This window comes from Saccostrea echinata, unplaced genomic scaffold (assembly GCF_033153115.1).
Source record: "Saccostrea echinata isolate AGI-Se365-2 ecotype Australia unplaced genomic scaffold, CSIRO_AGI_Sech_v1 ptg000010l, whole genome shotgun sequence".
NCBI classification, from domain to species: Eukaryota; Metazoa; Mollusca; class Bivalvia; order Ostreida; family Ostreidae; genus Saccostrea; species Saccostrea echinata.
The window spans coordinates 12,406,650-12,428,218 of record NW_026889759.1 but is presented as its reverse complement, the minus strand read 5'-3'; the positions used below and the strand labels follow the sequence as shown (position 1 = coordinate 12,428,218).

The following is a 21,569-nucleotide window of genomic DNA, read 5'->3' as shown; positions in this document are numbered from 1 at the left end:
TTGCTGTCTTGGGGAACGATAAACTTGCTATTGTCCTCATAGCCAGTAAATAGGTGTATAATATATATAGAGAGGGAGAGAAAAAAAAATGAAATTGTTTACTGGTTGAAATGTATCTGGTTATATGCTCTTCATTATTAGTTTAGTGAACTTTATGTTCCAAAGGGATACAACTATTCATGGAACATTAACAATCAAAGTGCCAATGAATTCATTGCAACTGCATGTACATGCATTTTAATGCCTATTGGAAACCACTTGTAAGGTCATAAGATGATCTGAAACCCACTTAAATGTGTCAGCATAAAAATTTTTTTTACAAATCTTTTGCTGACATTCAGGACTTTAATGTCATTTAATCTCTTCCCCATTCTCTGTTTCGAAGCTCAACTCTGCGGATTTTTCCACTCACTGTTTTAGGTAGCTCATCGACAAAGTCAATCTGAAATTTTGTAAAAATTGTTCATATCGAACTCTTTTTCTGATAAATTAGGGACACAGACCAGGCAGACAAAGAGCAAATACTTTTGAATACGTGTTTTCAACAAACACACATAAATCATTTTTACGGTAACTAGAGGAGTTCCAGAAAACATCACAACTCCCCTTTTAAATTAGTATATAAATTCTAGTCTCTGATAAGACTGAAGCTGTACTGGTTTGTACTTACAGTAAAACAAAGCTATAAGGAATACTTAAAATGAATTCAAGCTTAAAGGGAAGTGATTTTCATTCCATGTACATTTAAAACATACATGTACATGTTTTAATTACCTTCATGGATATAACAAATTATATTAATAATGAATCAAAATATTGTTTCGTCCCTGGCACTTTGCTATAAGCATGTTTTGCTGTATACTAAAGGAATAGTACAAAAGCATCTGCACTTGAAATTCAGTTCCTACAGCAACACAGATACATAGAACTAATATGATCCTTGGTTTAGTCTAATTGTAACTGAAATCAGATCAAAACTGAATTTCACATAAACTTCTACTTTTATTCACCATGGTTGCTCTGTTAAAACCAAGATCCAATACATGTATTCAGAATTTTGTACATTGTATCCTGTGTTGTCTACTTGTGTAACAAGTTTTTATTGAAATTAGATCTAAACTATAGGAGGAGTAGCATTTTGAAAGAATTTAAAGGAAATTTCTTTTTTCAGTTTATGCCATAGATACAGCATTGGTTGAAATCAAAATATATAAAAAAAAATATGTATGTATCTTTGCAGAGTCTACTTTGTACCAGATTTTACTGAAATCATACCAAAACTGTAGGAAGAGTAGAATTTGTAAGAATTTCAAAGAAATTCATATTTTCTCTAGTCTAATCAAAATTTCAAATATATATACATGTACATGTATATGGAATTATGCACATTAATCTTATTGATGTCTAATTGTGTACCAAATTCTATTGAAATTGGACCAAAGCTGTAAGAAGAGTAGCAATTTGAACAAAATAAAATTGTTTACTGATTTTCTTTTCAAGAACACTTTACTATATTTCACAAATTCTTATGGTCTTTGCATGACCAAAAGGACTAAAAAAAATTTTTTACAGAAAATCTACATTGGAAATTCCTGTGGCCATCATCTTGTGTAGATGGTATAGTTTAAAATCATGAGCATCTTCTGCGCAAGAGAACATCATAGTACATTGTATTTTGATGAAGTGGACAGACAATTCTTTCAATTAACTAGAAAACTGACCAGTCAGCAAGGGCCCCGCTGAGGGGTAGAAATATAAGGGTGCAGCTTACAAAATGAGAATTTTAATTGATTACAAAAATTAAAAAAATATAATTATGAAGAAGAATATGCAATAACAACTGTATTTATAAAATTTCAAGATAATTCCTTAATATCCAACAACCTGTAAAGAGTATCCCTGTATTTACATAAGGCAGTAAAAAAAAACAACATATCTATAATAACTCAATTAAATGTATATTTAAGGTAGGTCGCGGGTTTACTGCTTAAAAATTCTTACGAGAAAACATATCCTGAAAATTTGATATAATGTTCCTTAGAATATATAGCATTTTATCTGTAATTTTTATTAAATTTGTCTACGTAGTTTGATTGCCGTATTACTGTAAACGCGGTATAGTTTCTAGTACTATTTTTACGTTTTACTATTGAAATATATAGAAAAATGACGTTTTTAAGCCAATTTTGCGAAAAGAGTTTCTTTAGAAAAGGTTGGATAACTTTTTAAAGACGTAGACGAATTAGTCAGGAATTTCAAAATATCCAGATGAGGTAAAATTAAAATTATTGAGATGAAAAAATCAATATGTCTTCTCGCTAGTTTTTTTTGCTAAATAATTTCAAAGTTTGCTTTTATATTGCCAAAATGTTGCGTTTATGGCGTTATTTATGACTTCAAAGTCATGCGTTGAACGTAATCACGTTTACATACGAGTATAAATATCTTTACATTTGGAATATGCAATATCTAAAAGGTGAAATAGTTGCAAAATGTAATTTTATTCATCATTTCACTTATTGCTGAAACATGGTAGGATGACCAGCAATTTATTAAGGTCTTCCGCTCCAGCGGGAGACCTTCTACTGATTCTGATGGTTAAGATTATTAAGGTCTTCCGTCACAACGGAAGACCTTCTACTGATTCTGATGGTTAAGATTATTATTCTTTTTTTTTTCTTCTCCTTTCTAGACGCCAACTTTGAGGCCTCATATATCGCTCATTTCTCAACGGATTTTGCTCAAATTTGCAAGGTTTATAGACGTTACAAAACTCTATCAGAATGCTGTCAAACATGTCAAAAATCCATTTCCGCTTTTGAGATATCTCCCTTTAAATGAAAATTTAGGACTCTTCATTTCCGGATAAAGGCTCCGAGACTACAAAAGCTGGAGTAGAAATTCTACCGAATTTAAATAATAGAAGCATTGAAGTTGTGCACATCTATTTTTGTTTTTTGATTCCTGTGTTCAAAATGGCGCTAGATAGGGGTCAAAAATTAGAACGCCGAAAAGCGCGAAAATTTACACATATTTTCCTATGTATCTTTTAAACTAAAAATATTTTGTTAAGACATGTTGAATAAAAGTTGTGCACAATTTTAAGGTCTTTCATTTGGCACCTCCAAAAAGGGGCTGATCCCTTAAATTAGGGATCTAGGGTCCTTGAAAGTTTTCGTTTTATAACTCAAAAACGGTAAATATTTCGATATAGCTGTCGCTAAAAAAGTTGTTCTTTAACATATTATTGATCTCGTGAACTTGTTATTTTGTTCGAGTCTTTTTTAATAAATGAGCTAGAAGCTTGACCCATATACAGGTAACTAGTTTCATTAGACAAGTGAAGGTGAAATCTTTATGCGCATAACTGAAATAAACTTGCTATAAATGATAAACCTCTCCAAAATAAATACTAATACTACTTTAAAATAAGTTTTTACGTGTTCTGTGGTTTCATTCCAAATTATTGAGTCACACATTTTCAATACGTCTCGGGGTTTGTTTTTGTTTATAATTACGTAACCGGCCATCCCCCGATCACGCGTGACCTAGATCCAGTGATCAGTGGCCATACACTAAACAGGCATTGCCGTTCTAAATCTATTTTGCAAACTCAACTATGTACGGATAATTGTTTCTTTTTTAGTCAAATCGGATCTTTCAAATTATTTCATCTTATCTATGTTGGTCATGTTGGTGATATACTTATTAAATTATTGTGGCCGAAATTAGAAGAGATCCATTGCGTGTGAACCAGCGACCTGCGTTCGTAAACAAAACATCTTTTCGTCGTTTAATGTTGAAACATACACTATATTAAATTAAAAAAAAAAGTTAGCAAAAAATAAATCAATCTTTTACTGTATTTAACTGCGTTTCACATATACCCGGGTTTTGTGTTTGTTTACAATTATGTAACCTAATTATTTAGCCGAGGAAGCAGCTATTAGTGCTCATACACAAAACATTGTCGTTCTATATTCATTTTGCTGACACGATTTACGGAAAATTATTTTTTAAATCATACCGGATCATTCAATTAAATCATTTATTCTTATCTTAATTTGATTTAATTTAAATCCAAAACATTTGATTAAGGACGTATAAAGGTCCCCGATTTCATGAATCCTAATCTTTAAACTGCATACATGTATTTAATAAACGATTTATTTCTCAATTATGTGTTATTATGTGTTTAATTCGGAGATTCATTGCGTGTGGTTAATTCTGCAGATAATTCTAACTTGACACACAAGGTTTGTAGACAAAGAATTCAAAAGAGATATATTTTGAAAACAATAAGACGCATTGCTAAACACTTTTACATTATTTTCTTTTTAAAATGCCTATCTTTATGATTACACCAACTTTTAACATGCTATGTGAAAAAACTCTGTCGACTATAGTTTTGTAACTCCAGCATATGACAAGTACATGTGCTTTTTATTAAACACCCAATTTTCCATTAACGCCCACAAAATCTACCTAGCTTAAGATCGATAACTTACCGCCCGACAATCATACAAAAATAAAACAATAGCTGCTGATTTGATTGACAGGCCAGCAACCTGCGCTACCTGATACTGTAGTCTGAGTTTGCATGTTTTGAAAGCAATTACACGTACCTGGTCACGCGTCAAACGCTTTCATGTACCGCTTGAAAAGTCGCTTTGTATACACTCTGGTAAAAACTTATATCTTTGTTGGTAATTATGTTTCACAAAATAATTGAGAGAAGAGAATTAAACTTTCAGTTCATTATTTTTATTTTCACTGCTGTTTTGTACACTGTACTTGTACGCGATATGTCGTCCAAGATAACTGTACAGCTTTCCGAAGAAAAAAAAAACTGGCGGCTATTCGAGCCCCTTTTCGCCTTCAATATCCTCTTCAAAACACAGACCGTTCACGGTAGCTCAGTCGGTAGAGCGCTCGCTCCGTGATCGGGAGGTCGTGAGTTCGAATCTCGGCCGCGACAGACCCAAGTCGATAAAATGGGTAGCAACTGTTCCTTCGCCATGCGCTCGGCACTTTGAAGTGAAAGTTGCGGGTCCTTCGGATGAGACCTTAAAAACCGAGGCCCCGTGTCACGGCAGGCGTTGGCACGATAAAGATCCCTCACTGCTCAATGGCCCTGAGTGCCGAGTAAAGGTCAAAATTTGAAACCCTTCACCGGTATATGGTGACGTCTCTATATGAGTGAAAAATTCTCGAATGGGACGTAAAAACAACATACATACATACAATCTTCAAAAACACACCTGTTTACAGAGAAGAGATAATAATATTCAATAAAAATATTTCATATTATATGTAATCTGATTTTGTATGTATAAGTATCTGAACGGCTATATTGTGCTGAATTTTTTAAAATACATGTTTTACATGTATGTAATACATATTTTTTAGCATACGATAAAATATCGCCAACACTATAAGCTTAATTATTTCTAATGTCCAGAACTGTGTAACGTAAATGCCATGCATTTAAGATGTATGTTAACTTTTTATTATTTAATTACACTTGCACGCGCGGTTCAAAAAAAAAATGTACAAGGAGTACATATACATGGACTTGAATATAACAAACTTATTAGCACATCTAATGATGAAAATGAAAATAATTGATAATACACTTTTACAACTTCATTTCAATGATAAGTTATTCTTAAACTTTACTTCAAATGTCAGAAAGGCCAGCATAGCCAAACTACTGTTAATTGTCTCTGTTTTAATTACAATGTCAATCACAATAACTTTTTTCTTTAGATCCCTTCATTTCTTATTTGTACATAGTTACATGAAATCCATGCACGGCGCTACACCTGTCAATCAAAATTGTAAACTTCTGGTGCCACGGAAGCATTTCCCCTGTGGTGTAAAATATTCTTAAGGTCAATTCTAATTTTACGCTTTTATAGATACAGTGTAATATTTCGAAATAACGTTTTAATTAAGGCTGAAGATGCATGCTGTGAATTTATCAAACCTCCAGTCCTAATTGACGATCCGTTCTTACATGTATATTATAATTAATCAGAGAGTCCAGTATTTGTGACAAATTTTGATTGAGATTTCACTTTCCCTTTAGGATAAAACGATTCATTAAATAGATTATGCATATGAGATGGATAGCTGTACTACATATAAATGTATACTTTTCACTTTTGTAACAAGAATCTGTCATTGACAATTAAAAGTGAAGAGTTTAGGTAAAAGACTTTGACAAATGACAAGTTATTCCTTCTTAGTCACTATATAGCTTAAAGCTATATGGTCATGCCCCCCCCCCCCCCAATTATGTTTTTATTTTTATTTATTTATTTATTTTTTTTTTTGCTTAGATATCAAAAAAATTTGATTGTTTGTGCCCCGTCCCAGAAAAAAATGAAATTGCGTTCTACAGGCTTAAGTCAGAACATGATTTTCATAATGATACATTTGTAATACATTTATCAAAATGTTTCTACCCGTACGATTCGTAGTTGTGGTTTCGAATACCACCACGTCGCCCGCGTGGCGCAGTGGTTTGAGTGTTTGCTCTAGAGTCGCGGAGTATAAGGAGTTAATCTTTACGTCGTTGGTTCGACTCCCTCTGCGGGACGTGGAGACCGGTCCTTTGCATGAGACCGTATAAACCGAGGTCCCGTGTAGCAGTAGATGCTGTGACGAAAGAGATCCCTCACTGCTCAATTGCCTTTAGTGTCGAGTATAGGTCTGAATTTGCAGCCCTCCACCGGCAAGTGGTGGCGTTTCCATATGAGTGAAAAATCTCGAGAGGGACGTTAAACAACACACAAACAAACAAACTATTCCACTACGGGACGTGGAGACTGGTCCTTCGGATGAGACCGTATAAACCGAGGTCCCGTGTAGCAGTAGGTGCTGGGATGAAAAAAATCCCTCACTGCTCAATGGCCTTGAGTGTCGAATTTACAGCCCTCCACCGGCAAGTGGTGGTTTTTCCATATGAGTGAAAAATCTCGACGGGGACGTTAACACACAAACAAACAAACAATTTCACTACAGAACGTGGAGTATGGTCCTTCGGATGAGGCCGTATAAACCGAGGTCCCGTTTAGCAGTAGGTGCCGGCATGAAAAAAATCCCCCACTGCTCAATGGCCTTGAGTGTCGAGCATAGGTCTGAATTTGCAGCCCTCCACTGGCAAATGCTGGCAGCTCAAGGGACGTTAAACAACAAACAGACAATCAAACAAACATTTTTGTGTCGCCTGCAGAGCAGAGCAGCACTTAGCGATCAATTTACCTGGCGTCTGTCTTGCTGTCCGTCCGTCTGTCACACCTTATATCTCGAGAAATGTAAGAGGTATGGGTTTGATAATTTGCACATATAGCTTGACACTATGGCTTTTGTATTTTTCCATGGCTTCCGACCTAGATATCCTTGAACTTGACCTTTTACCTACTTTTCAAAATAACCAATAATGCCGATATACAACTTCTTTTTGATATTTATGAGGTAAGTCTATGCTATTTAGAATGTGCACTGTTTGTCATAAAACATTTGAAAAATACCAGCGTTACAGTTCACTTGACCTTGACCTTTGACCTATTTTGTAAAATATACTGCGGAGGGTTAAATTTAACTTATGTCTTTTGAAATTACAGAGGAAGGGTTTAATAATTAACAGTTATACATGTTTATGATCTCATGACAATGTATTTTTACACTGTATGAAATAAAGAAACCACAAAAACTGAAATTTAAGTCTATGAAAATACAACGGGATCGGTATTCCAAAATTGATGGTGTAGACTGACAATTGCTGATATGAAAGACTGAAGCCTCTTTCGAAGGATTGTTGAAATCACGTACTTAAATAATCTATATATAATTATTTATAATAAATTTATTCAAATTTCATTAATATCCATTTTAGCTTTCAGGGGTTAAGGATTTGCATTTCAATTTGATTGTTAGATTCTATCGCAGTCTTACTATCCCTGGATTGTTTTGTTTTGTTTTGTTTTTTTGGCATGAACTATATTCAATGCCTTAGCAAATAAATAGCTGATAATTTTTAGACTTAGTTACATCTTTAATGAAGCTAAAAGCAGAAGACACATGCGTTCCTAGGTACACTCTAGTTCTGTAAGAAATCAGCAAAGATAATTAAGCAGAGATTTTTGATGAATAAAATGGGGTTTTTTTAACCTTTTTTTATAACGCTGACTATATATACATTTATGGTCTGCGTTATAAAACATGATGTGATAGGGTAACGTAATGAACCTTGTACACGTACTCAAAGATGCCGACGTTTTTCAATATCGAAATTGGACATAAAACATATATACAATAAAATTTGAAGCCAGCGAGTTAAAAGTAATAAATTACAACTATATGGAAACGAAATGAAAAAAACGTGTAAACTTGTCAAGTTGGAAACACTCAGAATGGGTATTGTTGGTATCATACAGACTGTGTCATGGCCTTGACTCAAGTTCAACGTCACTAAGAACAAGATGCTCTTACTGGATGTGTGGTCTGAAAGAACATGTGTTAACTTGTCAAGTCGGTAACACAGATAGGTTTGCGTCATAACCAGAGTGTGTCATGGCTTGACGCAAGGTCATCTGGACAAGTTCAAGGTCACGAAATAGAAAGCGTACATTATTTTATTGTCTTTCTACTGGCGAAGCATTGCAAGTTGATAGTCCCTTAAAAGATTATTTATCATCTTAGAATATGGCATGACCTTGACTCAAGGTCACTGCTCCAACGGAAGACCTATTCGTTGCTCTGCAACGAGCTCGGCTCTAGTTCTTATTATTCTTTTTTTTTTCCTAGACGCCAACTTTGAAGCTTCATATCTTCCTCAGTTCTGAACGGATTTTGTTCAAATTTTCAGAGCTTTCAGACTTTACAAAACACTCTCAGAATACGGTTATACAATTCGGAAATTACCTTCTGTTCACGAGTTATTCCCCTTTGATTGAAATTTTTAGGCCTTCGATTTCCAGACAAAGGCTCTGAGACTGTAATAATTGGAGCACAAAACCCTTTGAATTTGAAAAGAAGAAGCATTGAAGTTGTGCACATCGGTTTTTGTTTTTTGATTTTTGCATTAAAAATGGCGCTAGAGAGGGGTCAAAAGTTGGAACGCGGAAAAGAGCAAAAATTTTGACATATTTTCCTTTATATCTTTAAAACTAAAAATATTTTGTTAAAACATGTAGAATAAAAGTTGTGCATAATTGCAAGAGCTTTCATTTGATATCATTTAAAAGGGGCTGGCCCCTAAAATTAGGGATCTAGAGCCCTTGAAATTTTTTGCTTTATAACTCAAAAACGGTAAATATTTCGATATGGCTTTCGGAATTAAAGTTGCTCTTTAACACCTTATTGATCTCATAAAAATGTTGTTTTGTTCGAGTATTGCGTAATATGTCGTAATATGAAGGTAAAAAGCAGGTCCCGCAAACAGGTAAGCGTTTTCATTCGGCAAGTAAATCAGAACTCTTCATGTGTATAACTTAAACAAACTTGCTATAAATAATATACCCTACTGTATTTAATGCTAATTTTCTTCTAAATAAGGTTTTAAACGTGTTCTGTGTACTCATAAATTATATTTTACAACTTTCTTTTCTTTTTTAATTTAGTTTTAAAGGGAACAACGTCTTCAAATAAAGGAAGGAATTAAATGTATCTATATAACTATATAAGTAATATTAAACTTTAAGCATCGAATAATTAATGATCATTAACTGTACGCATTTTAGGTTCTCCATGTTCACTTCGATGCATACAGTTATGTAACACAACCCGTGATCCCACGTTGCCGAGGTCACCAGTGTACCAGCCACCTGCGGTCATAAACCATGTAAACAAAACAAACATCTGTGATCGCGTTTAAAATCCATTGTGTAGAAACAAAGATTAATGAAACATAAGGTTTTTTAATTTAATATCGAATCTTTAAGATAACTTAATCCCATCTTTGATTTAATCTTAATTCCAAACACAGGTGCATAAAATCATTTCGAATTTGAATCGCTTTCACCGGCCTGTTCACTGTCGACACTCGACACAACAATACATTGAAATCATTTCGAATCTTACATATTATTTTATTTCACACTATCTCACGCTTATTTTTATCAATCCTAATCGCCCGTGCATTTATTCATTTCAATTTTTTTGCGTTTTCATTGCCAACTTAACCATTAAGTTTGCAACAATTTATTTTTCTGTCTCATGTTTTAAACTGCATGTACACATGCATGATAATTGTAAGTGGAGGTGACTTTTTCAATTCTCGGCATCCTCACAATGTCAAGGTATTGTGATTTCGGAACCTTAATTGACATTGTGAGGATGAATTCTCGGGAAAATCGGAAAGTTTTACAGATACATACATACATGCATGCAAATACAGAACATGCTCTTCATGAATTTGAATGTACAAGTGTACATGTATATGCAAAGCGCCCCAAATATCGCATATCGAGTGTTTAAAATACAGAGAAATACAGAGTTCCCCGTCTCTGTTTTACATTATCTTTGCAACAAAATATCGCTAAATCTGAAATCGATTTTATTGATTTATAGCTTATTTTGAAATATTTACATTTCCAATGTCTTTGTCCGAGATAAAATTACAAATTGTAAAAATACTTTATTTCTACATAAATCTACTGGTTCATCGATAGGCGCGGTTAAAAAAGATCACGTGTGGGGCGGGACAAATAGAGACAGACGCGGGGCTATTAGCACGGGAATTTGCAGAATCAGGAGCATGTAAATATAAGGAATAACTGTCAGATTTTTTGGATTCATGACGATGATCAATCGATTGGCTTGCGTGATAATTTTATGCATAAACGCCTTCGGCGATTATGCAAATTATCACGCAAGCCACTCGATTGATCACATCATGAATCCAAAAAATTAGACAGTTATTCCTTAAGTAAATAATCGGTCTGCTGAGTTGATAATGAGTTGTTTTTATAACGGATACATTTAGGGTATTCCGAATCACTTTTTATTGATTTTATTGATTATTTATTGATTTTATTAACAAGTTTATAAATGGTTGGTATTAAAGGAAAGCCAATTCTATGAAAAATCAGATCTACATTACACGGCGAGTCTATCTACGATACAGCGGCCTTGACAGGGGTTAAATTTACATCACCTTTTGAGTGTATTGCAGGTCACTTCAGGCTATTTCGAATCACCAGGTAAATAGCTAAAAACGGTCAGATAACAACGAATTAGTTGGTATTGTTTACCAAAAGTATCAAAAATAAAAAGAATTATTTTCTTGTTGATTGTTCTTGTTTATTTATTAAGTTATTAAAGCCACCACCCACCCACCCACCCCTCTGTAGGCACACTATAAAACAGCGTTCTCAGAGGCGGATCATGCAGAAAAGCAAATACCAACAAAATAATACTTTCAGAAATTACCTGATTGTAAATTGTTGTCATGTAATTAAAATATAATCCTGATAATTATGTATTTTTTTTTCACACATGTGATTTTTTTTAATGCAAAACAATTAACATTGAACTGTCATAATTCTACGAGTAGGCTACCAAAAATGATATAATGATGATAAAAAAAATTGTGAAAAGGAATTAAATCAACTCATATTTAGATATCATGATTATCAAGAATGACATATATATCACTGCATAACTTGCACGTACTCGTACACATCAACAGTGATCAATACTGATCAATTGTATACCGGGACCCGGGATAGTCTTATTAGCTCTTGCTTTGTCAAATCATTACTTTCATACCCCTTGCATTTAAGAAACAACATTTAGAAAATATCTGACATATAACATGTATGTAGCGCGTGCAATTTATTTGGCTGTGGGCATGTACACACGTGGTTCGAAATACTCCAAACTGTAGGGGGCTACAAATGCGGCCTTACATGTAACTAGTATATTTTTGAGGTGTTAGCAAAAACAAATAATACTCACAGAAGCTTATAAAATTGCCGTTCTATCGATACCTAACATGCCATGTTTCATCCACCAACAACGCCACGACATCGATGAGAAATATCATGCAACGTTTTTACACGGGCATTTTCTTCGAAACGGAAGGAAGTTAATGAATTAAAATATTAATTTCTACTAGTAAATCAACCTGTCAAATCTAACATGGGCCCACATAATACGACTAAATTCGTTTCATGAATTAACTGGTTCTTAACAAATATATGTACATTATACAGTATCTTTTCTTTAGATCTGTTTGTTTATTATTTTCAAACACAATCTGTACATATAACGTACACGAAATCCATGCACAACGGCGCTACGCCTGTCAATCAAAATCACTCGATATTGTAAACTCCGTCTGGTGCTACGGCAGCATTTCCGAAGTGATTCAAAATATTCTTTCGGCTAATTCTAATTTTTCGCGTTGAATAATAATATTTTGGAACAAAGTTGGAATTAAGACTGGAGCTGCATGCTGTGAATTTATCACACCTGCAGTCTTCCCTTCTTACATGTATATTAAGCATCTGTTAAGTAATGAATCAGAGAGCATAATATGCGGAACAAGTTTGATTGAGATTTTTACTTTTCCTTTAAGATAAAATGATTAATAACATAATTTATGCATCTAATAGATACATATAAATGTACAAAAATAGCTTTTTTAAAACAAGAATCTGTAATTGAAAATGTGGAAGTGAAGAGTTTAGGTAATAGTTCTTAACAAATGACAGTTCATTCCTTCCAAGTCTATATAGCTTTTAATTACGGTCGTGCGCTCTCCCCTTCAATTGATGTCTTATACATGCTTTTTAATTTTGTTTATGTATCAAGAAATTTCCACAGGTACTTGTGGACAGGACCCCACCCCCCCCCCACCCCAATTCATCCCCGATGTTTGTTGGGACATTTTTTTCCACAAACTATATTTATTACACTTATTCATCAGGTGCACTATAGGAAAAAATCGAGTTCAAGTACCTGTGGAAATTTCTGTTTGATCCCTCCCCCCTCAAAAAATTGAAATTGCTTTCCACGGGTTTGACCACAGGTACTTGTGGACTAGACCCCCCCCCCTCCCCAACCCCCAGATATTCAACCTCGGGGCTTGTACATTTTTTCACAAATTATATTTTTTGCACTTATTCATCATCTGTACCATATGAAAAAATCGTGAAAAACCCCAAATAATCGTTCCACACAAAAAATGCCTCACTATGTATAGTTCAAAAATTGATTTTTCATATTTCTTGATGAAATCAACATAAAAAAATCAACACAAAATTAATACCGAATTACATATAACTTGCATTTATCATTTGAATTTATCGTAAAGCATAAAATCTGTTCTGCGGGCTTCAAGGCCAGCTCAGGAACCTAAAGATGTCCTCATTTTCCAAGTCCAGAACAGAACGTAAAATAAATGAAATGAATCACACGATCACTGGGATGAACTCAAAAAAAGAAGACTCTTGAGGAAAAGATATTTTGATTCGACTTATAGACTGAAATAAACTGATATTCTCTTTTTGTCACTCTTTCCTGGTGCCCTGGGACTCTGAATGTAGGATCAGTTTTTTTTTCACAGGTCCGTTGTACGGATTGTACCGGGGGGGGGGGGGGGTAGACTTTTCTGAAAATAGTCTTTTGCTGTAGTTTTAATATGTAAATTTTGATTTAGTTGCTGCTTGTCCCCTCCCCACTCTTTGTTCCTCTACGGTCATACATAGGCAAATCGCTGCAAAAATGTAATGACCCCCCCCCCCCCTCCAACACACACATTTTTTTTATTTCAATGTGTATTGAGATAGAACTTAAGATTGGAAAACATTTTCTGTATATCTCTACATGAAAAATATAAAACAAATATTTTTTTTATATTTCCTTATGAACACAACATTCTAGTAGATAATTATGCATAGCTAATTAAATACTGAATTGAATATTTCTCTTTGCAGACAATATGTTCTGCGTTATAGATCATGACGTGAAAGTAATGCACCTTGTAATCCTTTGGATTTTCAGATTTAAGGCCAGTGCGAAAACCCAAAGACACCAACATTTTTTTATGCTGTTGTAAACGAAGATCCCAGGGCATACGCAGTTTTTGTCCTGTCCGATGGTCTATTTGTCTGTTAGCCTATGTTAGCCTGTTTGTCCGCAAAAACTTCAACTTTGCCCATAAAATTTGATTGGTTGGGACTATTGCTTTCATATTTCTAATATGTATTCCTTGTAACAATGACTTTCTTCAGGTACCAACATATTTGACCTCTTGACCTTGAACTTGGAGTTTGATCCTCTTTTGCAAAATCTTACCAAACTATAACCTTGGCCAAAACTTTTGAACAGTTGGTGCTAGGGCTTTTATTCTTCACTTCTGTATCCTTTGTGATAAGTCTCCTCCTTGGGTATAAATATGTTTGACCATTTGACCTTGACCTTGGAGTTTGACCGACTTTTAAACAACTTTAGCCTTGACAACAACTTTTGAATGGCTAGTACTAGGGCTTTCATATTTCATAGGTGTATTTCTTGTGACAAGGCCTGTCATTGTATACCAACAATTTTGACCATTTTACCTTGACCTTTGAGTATGTCCTACTTTTGAAAAACTTTAACCTTGGTTTTAACTTTTGAACAGTAGGTACTAAGGCTTTTTTATACCACATGTGTATTCCTTGTAACAATTAAGACCTTCCCTCAAGTACAAACAATTATGACCCCTTGACCTTGAGATTTGACCTTTTAAAGAAATTAACCTTGGCCATAACTTTTAAACTGTTGCTACTTTGGCTTTCATATATATTTCACAGTAAATTCTCTGTTCAAGACCTTTCTTTGGGTAAAAACATTTCTTTTATCTTTTGACCTTGACCATGGAGTTTGACGTACATTTGAGAAACTTTAACTTTCGCCATAAGATGCCATATGGGGGCATCAGTGTTTCAAAAACACACCCTGTTCAGTATCCAAATTGGGCATAAAACATTTACAATGAACCTTTAAAGCAGTGAGTTGAACCTAATAAATTACGACTATAGAAATTATGATAATTCATTTCAATGTATGGTCTAAAAAAACGTTTATTATACCTCTGTGAAACTAGCTTACAAGTGAAAAATCACTAGTAAAATAGAATTTGATTGGCTAAGAAGGTCACGTGTCCATCATGTTTGCATTGCAACAAAACGTCGTGTTTCACGATTGTGGCGTCACAATTAAACCACTGAGGAGTTAGATTGTTTATAGCAACGCTGCTAACTTCGTTCGTGCGGTAACAACAACTAAAAATTCACCAAAAATCACCTTAATCAATGAATTGCATACAGATAGTAGATTAAACATTCTTTGTTAAAATTTTTGCACTTTTCAAAATTTGTTTATGGAAATACAGCTAACATACGACGTCATGTGACGTCACAGTCTAGACGTTCCAAATGTCTCGTGCGGTTTGAAAAGGCGGATCTTAAAATTAATTCGAACACAATGTCCTAGAGTAGTTAGCACAAAACATGCTACCTTACAATTCACGTGATGGAATTTAGTATTCACAAAGTTACCTGAAGTAAGAAATCGCGTGGTGAATTATAATATTCAACATGTCACAATCCTTGGTTACAACACAGAGAGCGAATGTAAGAAGAAGCAGTTTTTTCTCTTTTTAACCATGAGCGCATGTTTGTCTATTAATCTCCTTTAGACACATTGTTATTTATGCAAATATACAACTACTGTTAAACGTAGAACAATAGACAAACATGCACTGACTATGTATTAGGTCAGTAAAAAAGTGACGTCCTCATTTTCGAACGGAGATTCAAGAAATTGTGATGACCCCTGCCTTTGAAAACAGATTCAAACTTCGTAAATACACACTTTTATTTAACATAATTACATAATGTTGTAGATTGGATGTTGACCATTCTTGCAATAAAAAGAAAAATGCTTGTTTTGAAAGTTTATTTTGTCACAAATTTCCCATGCCCTTAAGTGCAGTCATCCTCTATAAAGGGTGGGATGAACACAGGAAACTTTTTCTCAGATTGCCTGAGATGGGTTTGTCCTGACCTTGAACAAAGGTTTTTTCCGGCAAGTTCAAGGTCACTGGCAGATAAATATTATTTTTTTCCATGCTATAACTTTGTAATATAAAATCACTGGAAGCTTTTACTTGATACAGAGATTGCTTATGATCGAAGAATGTGTTTTGACCTTGATCCAAGGTCTTTCTGGCAAGTTCAAGGTCACTGACAGAAAAGTGCAATATTCTTTTTCAGGTATATCTTTGTCATTGAGTATCAATGGAAGCTCATAATTTGTTCAAAGGTTGTTTTTGACCTTAGCATAGGTCATTTAGGCAAGTTCAAGGTCACTGATATAATAAGTGCAAAATTCAAAAGGTCTAGTCGCCCACGTGGCGCAGTGGTAAGAGTGTCTGCTCTAGAGTCGTGGATTAAGGAGTTGATCTTTAGGTCACAGGTTCGAATCCCACTGTGGGACGCAGAGACCGATCCTTCGGATGAAACCGTATACTGGCAGTAGGTGCTGGCACGAAAAAGATCCCTCACTGCTCAATGGCCATGAGTGCCGAGTATACGGTAGGTCAAAATTTGCATATCTCCATCGGCAATTGGTGGCATCTCCATATGATTGAAAAATTCTCGAGAGGGACGTTAAACAACATACAAACAAACAAACAAAAAGTTCTATAATTTTGTAATAGAAAAAATTGGATGCATTTGCATTTCACTGAAAAGATGATATAAATATATCATCCAGAGTGTGTAATGGCCTTGACTTAAATTCGAAGTCACTTAGAATATGATGTTTTGGATGAATAGTCTGAAAGAATACGTGACTGTGAATTTTTTTATGTCGGTGACATACAGATGGTGTTTGCTCTTAACCAGCTGCAGAATGTGTCATGGCTTGATGCAAGGTTATTTGGACAAGTTCAAGTTCAGTGACAGGGGAATTTTACATTCCTTTACTGTCTTTCTACTGTTGAAACATTGAAAGTTGATGCCCCTTACAGGATTGTTTATAACCTTAAAATGTTGCATGACCTTGACTCAAGGTCGCTATGTCCTGTCCGGAGCTCCGACGGAAGACCTATTCGTTGCATTGCAACGAGCTCGGCTCTAGTTTACACTATTATTGTGAAATTTATATTCTGCCCACAAAATTAGAATGAACGGTATATTAAACATTTCTCGTGTATTAGAATTAACATGCAGCGACAACACGGCGAGTGATAAAATATTTATTCATGTATTTTTATGATGTTCATGTTCAGTAAGATTTCAGGGCATAACACATGAATTTGATCACTTCATTCGAAAACGGTGAAGAAAAAAAAACATCCCAATATACTGAGAAAAATGGGGGGGGGGGGGGTTACCGGCAATGTTCTTTCTATATTAGTCGCAAGATGATATATAGCCCTATCTCTCAAACATTTCTTAATTTCGAATTCTCTCAATCAAATTTCCATACGCAAAATGTAAAACACTTGCATTTAGCTTATACACAGAGAGTTTTTCTTATATAGAAAAAAATGCATTTGGTACTTGTAGACTGTTAACAGTGTCATCTAGGTCTAGTCCGGGTGTTTGTTTAAGGAGGCTGGGGGGTCAACAAATTAACCATCAGATATAACTTAATTTTTTAGATATGATATCTTAAGCTGTCAACTATCATTTGGAAAACAAAAATTTCATACATTTTAGTTTTAAAATTTCATCATTTTTGTATATCTTTATATGGAGCTCTTCTTCTAAAGGAGATCAATATAGTCTGAAAATGGCCACAACCACCCAGCCCTTTTAAATTTATTTTTTAAATGCATTTCACAATTTGTTAACCTGCATATACATAGCGACTACACGAGATTCAAATACAAAATAAACAAATAATAATTATAATGATTGAAATAATAATAATAATAATAAATAACAGGAAAATACATGTACTGTAATGACGTTCCATCCGTTTTTAATTTTAAAGATTGATTCCATCCTGAAAAAGTTTCGCCTCGGCAAACATGGTGTAATACGCACTTCCCTTTGAGGTGCAAATTACATGTACTTGCGCACTTACAACCCTTCAAGTTTTTGAAGAAATTTATGATATTTTTCTTTTTGCGTACCATAACTTTTACGCTGACTCATTTTGATTGACATTAAGCAGTTTAGAAATACTTACAATATAAATTATTCCTTTCATTTGGTATCGTATTTAGCTTGTTCTAAGACATTACACATAATCACATCATTCAGACTGTCATTTAGGCCAACATTTTTTTGTATCCTGTTTTACGGGAGCGCCGACCCTAATTTGGGCTAAAATGAAATAAAAATAAAAGTCCCTAATTCAAGTTTTATTTTTATTTATCCCGCCGATAGTTTATTTATATTCACTGAAAAAATAAAAGAATTATAAAGAACCTTTTCACAAGCCTTTCAAAATGCGATTTGTCATTGGCTGAGGTAAATATATATTCACAGTATTCGAAGCGTGAATAGTCACTGCACAGCATAGCGCCAAAATGTCAGAATCGGAGGGTTTCACATGTTTTTAAATAGTCAGTTTAAAAAGTCTCAATGTCATATATTAGAAAAAAAAGTATAAATTTTAATGAAAGATTGAATGAAATAGACGAAACAGTAATCTTGATCAAATGTAATGCGGAGGGCCACGTAGAAATCGAGGTTCTGTCAACTGCTTGTTTTGAAAGGTTTTGAGTACGTATTATCTTTGACAATTGCTTCAATACATTGAAATACGTCTTGAAGATTTTTTAAAACTTAATTTTAAGACAAAAATATTTTCTTTTACAAGTAACAACAGAACACTGTAGAACTGTTAGAAAGTGGCGTGACTGAGGAAATTCGAGTCACAAGTTTCACTCGTTTTATGACAAATATTGGAAATCAAAATTACCTACGAAAATATATATGCTTGATTGATACAAGACATTATTTCCTTTTTGTCGCTTTATGGAATTTTGCGTGCTATGTAACAAATTAATGTACATTGGTTGATCAGCGTATTCATATCAGCTGATGTAGTGTATACACTGGTATATGTATATCTCTTGTTTAGTAAAACAACTTTTTTTTACCACTAGGGAAAAGTATTCTTGTAAATGATACGCATTTACAACTATTATTTCAATTGAAGACCTGGTTTCTTTTTTTTTCATTCAAAAGTTGTGGATTAGAACCAGTTTCAACAATTAAATCTGTAAATTCTGCAGTAAACAGAATATTGTCATGTGTATTTTACATGTGTATACTATGGGGAAGATGTGTATTTTCTACAATTATGTTGAAAGTTAGCATGCTCAGAAAGAAAAATATAAGGATAAAAAGATATCAAATATATTACAGACTGAGGAAGTTTGAATATGTTTTGAACAGAGATATTGTGGTACGTTTTTTCCACCTACATATATTAATTGGAATTGCGTTGAAAAAATATTATACAACTTTTCTTTTTATCATGTCTCATGTGCACTTTGAATTCTGTGAATTAATTTATTTTAGCTGATCCATTGAACATCTCACTGTATTTTCTCCATAACTTTGCCAGAGTTAGTTCAAAATCCTCAGATCTTGTAATTTGCTGAATACCGAAAAATAAAAGATTCTGAAAAGTTTATGAGGGGTGTGACATAAGTCCTATAGGTTTACTGTGGTGACAATATGATATTTGACAACTGAGAGAAGACTATAGATTTGTATGTTTGATTTGCATTAATGTTAGAAACTGCAAGCTGAATACTAGAAATGCACTCCCTGCCCCAAATATCTAAGAGAAAGTTAAATTTAAAATAGTTCATTGATACATTAACAGTACCAATTCTGTGTTTTGTATTTATAAGTTTTTCAAATAACACTGTTTTCCTAACAAATTAAGGTCATACAAAAAAAATCCGACCTTAATTAAAAATAAAAATTTTTATTGTATTTTTTCATTTTATTTTTATTTTTCTGACCGACTGCTTAAATTTCGAGCTTTTATTTTTATTTCGACCCCCCGACTCAAATTTTTGAAAAAAATTCCTGTAAAACAGAAAATAAAAAAATGTTGGCCTTAATGAAGTTATTTTCAGAGAATTATACGGGAAACAACACAACGTCGCCTTTGTGACGTAACTGACGTCATAATCAAATGTGCACAAAACAACCGCTCGAATTGTCGAAATTGTGTACCAAAATTGATGACAAAAGCAAACCCGCGACCTACCTTAAACAAGAATAAAGCATGTGTTTTATAAAATCCCAGCCTTCAGTGAATGCAAATATCACCCAAGCTTGACCTTAACTTCAAAACAAACATCAGTTGCAGACAAAGGTTAATTTATCTTAAAGTGACAAATAAAGATAAGCCTGGAAAATTTCTGCCCCAGACAAGATAATTAATCCCAGGGGTTTAATTGTACTGCTCTCTCATCCTTTTCTTCCAAGTTTACAATAAGAACTTTTTCAGTAATGATAGAATGAGTTTATTATCAGACTACCTGTTAAAATTAATAGTATTCTTGAATTTACATACAACAGCAAAAAAAAAAAATAAATAAATAAATAAATAAATAAAACAAGAGGCCCATGGGCCTTGAATCGCTCTTCTGATAAACTGTACAACCTATCACTTCTATTTGAAGCCTCGAAGTATCCTGTATATTTAGATAAACCCTTGAAATTCCAATTCACACTCTGAGAACCCAAGATGATTCTAAGCCAATTAGTACCTGAGAGTTGGTCATGGTGACCTACTTATCACTTGTCATTCTCTGAAGACCCATCAACTAAGTTTGATGATTCTAAGCCAATTAATACCTAAAATATTTTTTAAAATTATAACCATGAAATTTTATAAGTAGGTCAAAGTGACCTACTTTTCAATTGTTTTACTCCAAGGACCCAAGATGCAAAAGTTTGATGATTCTAAGCCAATTAGTACCTGTAATATTTAATTAAAGCCATAAATTTTCAAAAGTAGGTCACGGTGACCTACTTTTCAGTTGCTGTACTCCGAGGACCAAAGATACATCCACTGACAAAGTTTGATGATTCTAGCCAATAAGTACCCAAAATATTTAATTACAGCCATAAATTTTCAAAAGTAGGTCAAGGTGACCTACTTTTCAGTCAACCTACTCCGAGGACCAAAGATGCATCAACTGACAAATTTTGACGACTCTAAGCCAAATAATTCCTGAAAATATTAAATACAGCCATAAAATTTCAAAAGTAGGTCACGGTGACCTACTTTTCAGTTGTTGTACTCCGAGGACCCAAGACGCATCAACTGACAAAGTTTAAAGATTCTAAGCCAATTAGTACCCGAAATATTTGACTAAAGCCATAAATTTTCATAAGTAGGTCACCGTGACCTACTTTTCAGTTGTTGTACTCCGAGGACCCATGACGCTTAAACTGACAAAGTTTTATGATTCTAAGCCAATTAGTACCCAAAATATTTTATTAAAGCCATAAATTTTCCGAAAGTATGTCATGGTGACCTACTTTTTAGTCGACCTACTCCGAAAACCCATGAGGCATCAACTG

The 21,569-nt window shown here is 34.0% G+C and overlaps 1 protein-coding gene across 1 annotated transcript in view; it reads right to left on the bottom strand.

The window, feature by feature from the left end:
• LOC133184422 (acyl-coenzyme A synthetase ACSM3, mitochondrial-like) overlaps positions 1–21,569 on the bottom strand; it is a 46,488-nt gene continuing 24,919 nt past the window's right edge. The window contains exon 16 of the mRNA XM_061319492.1: positions 1–442. Coding sequence (XP_061175476.1) covers positions 356–442 — 87 coding nt within the window. The 3' untranslated portion in view covers positions 1–355. The remainder of the gene's footprint in view (positions 443–21,569) is intronic.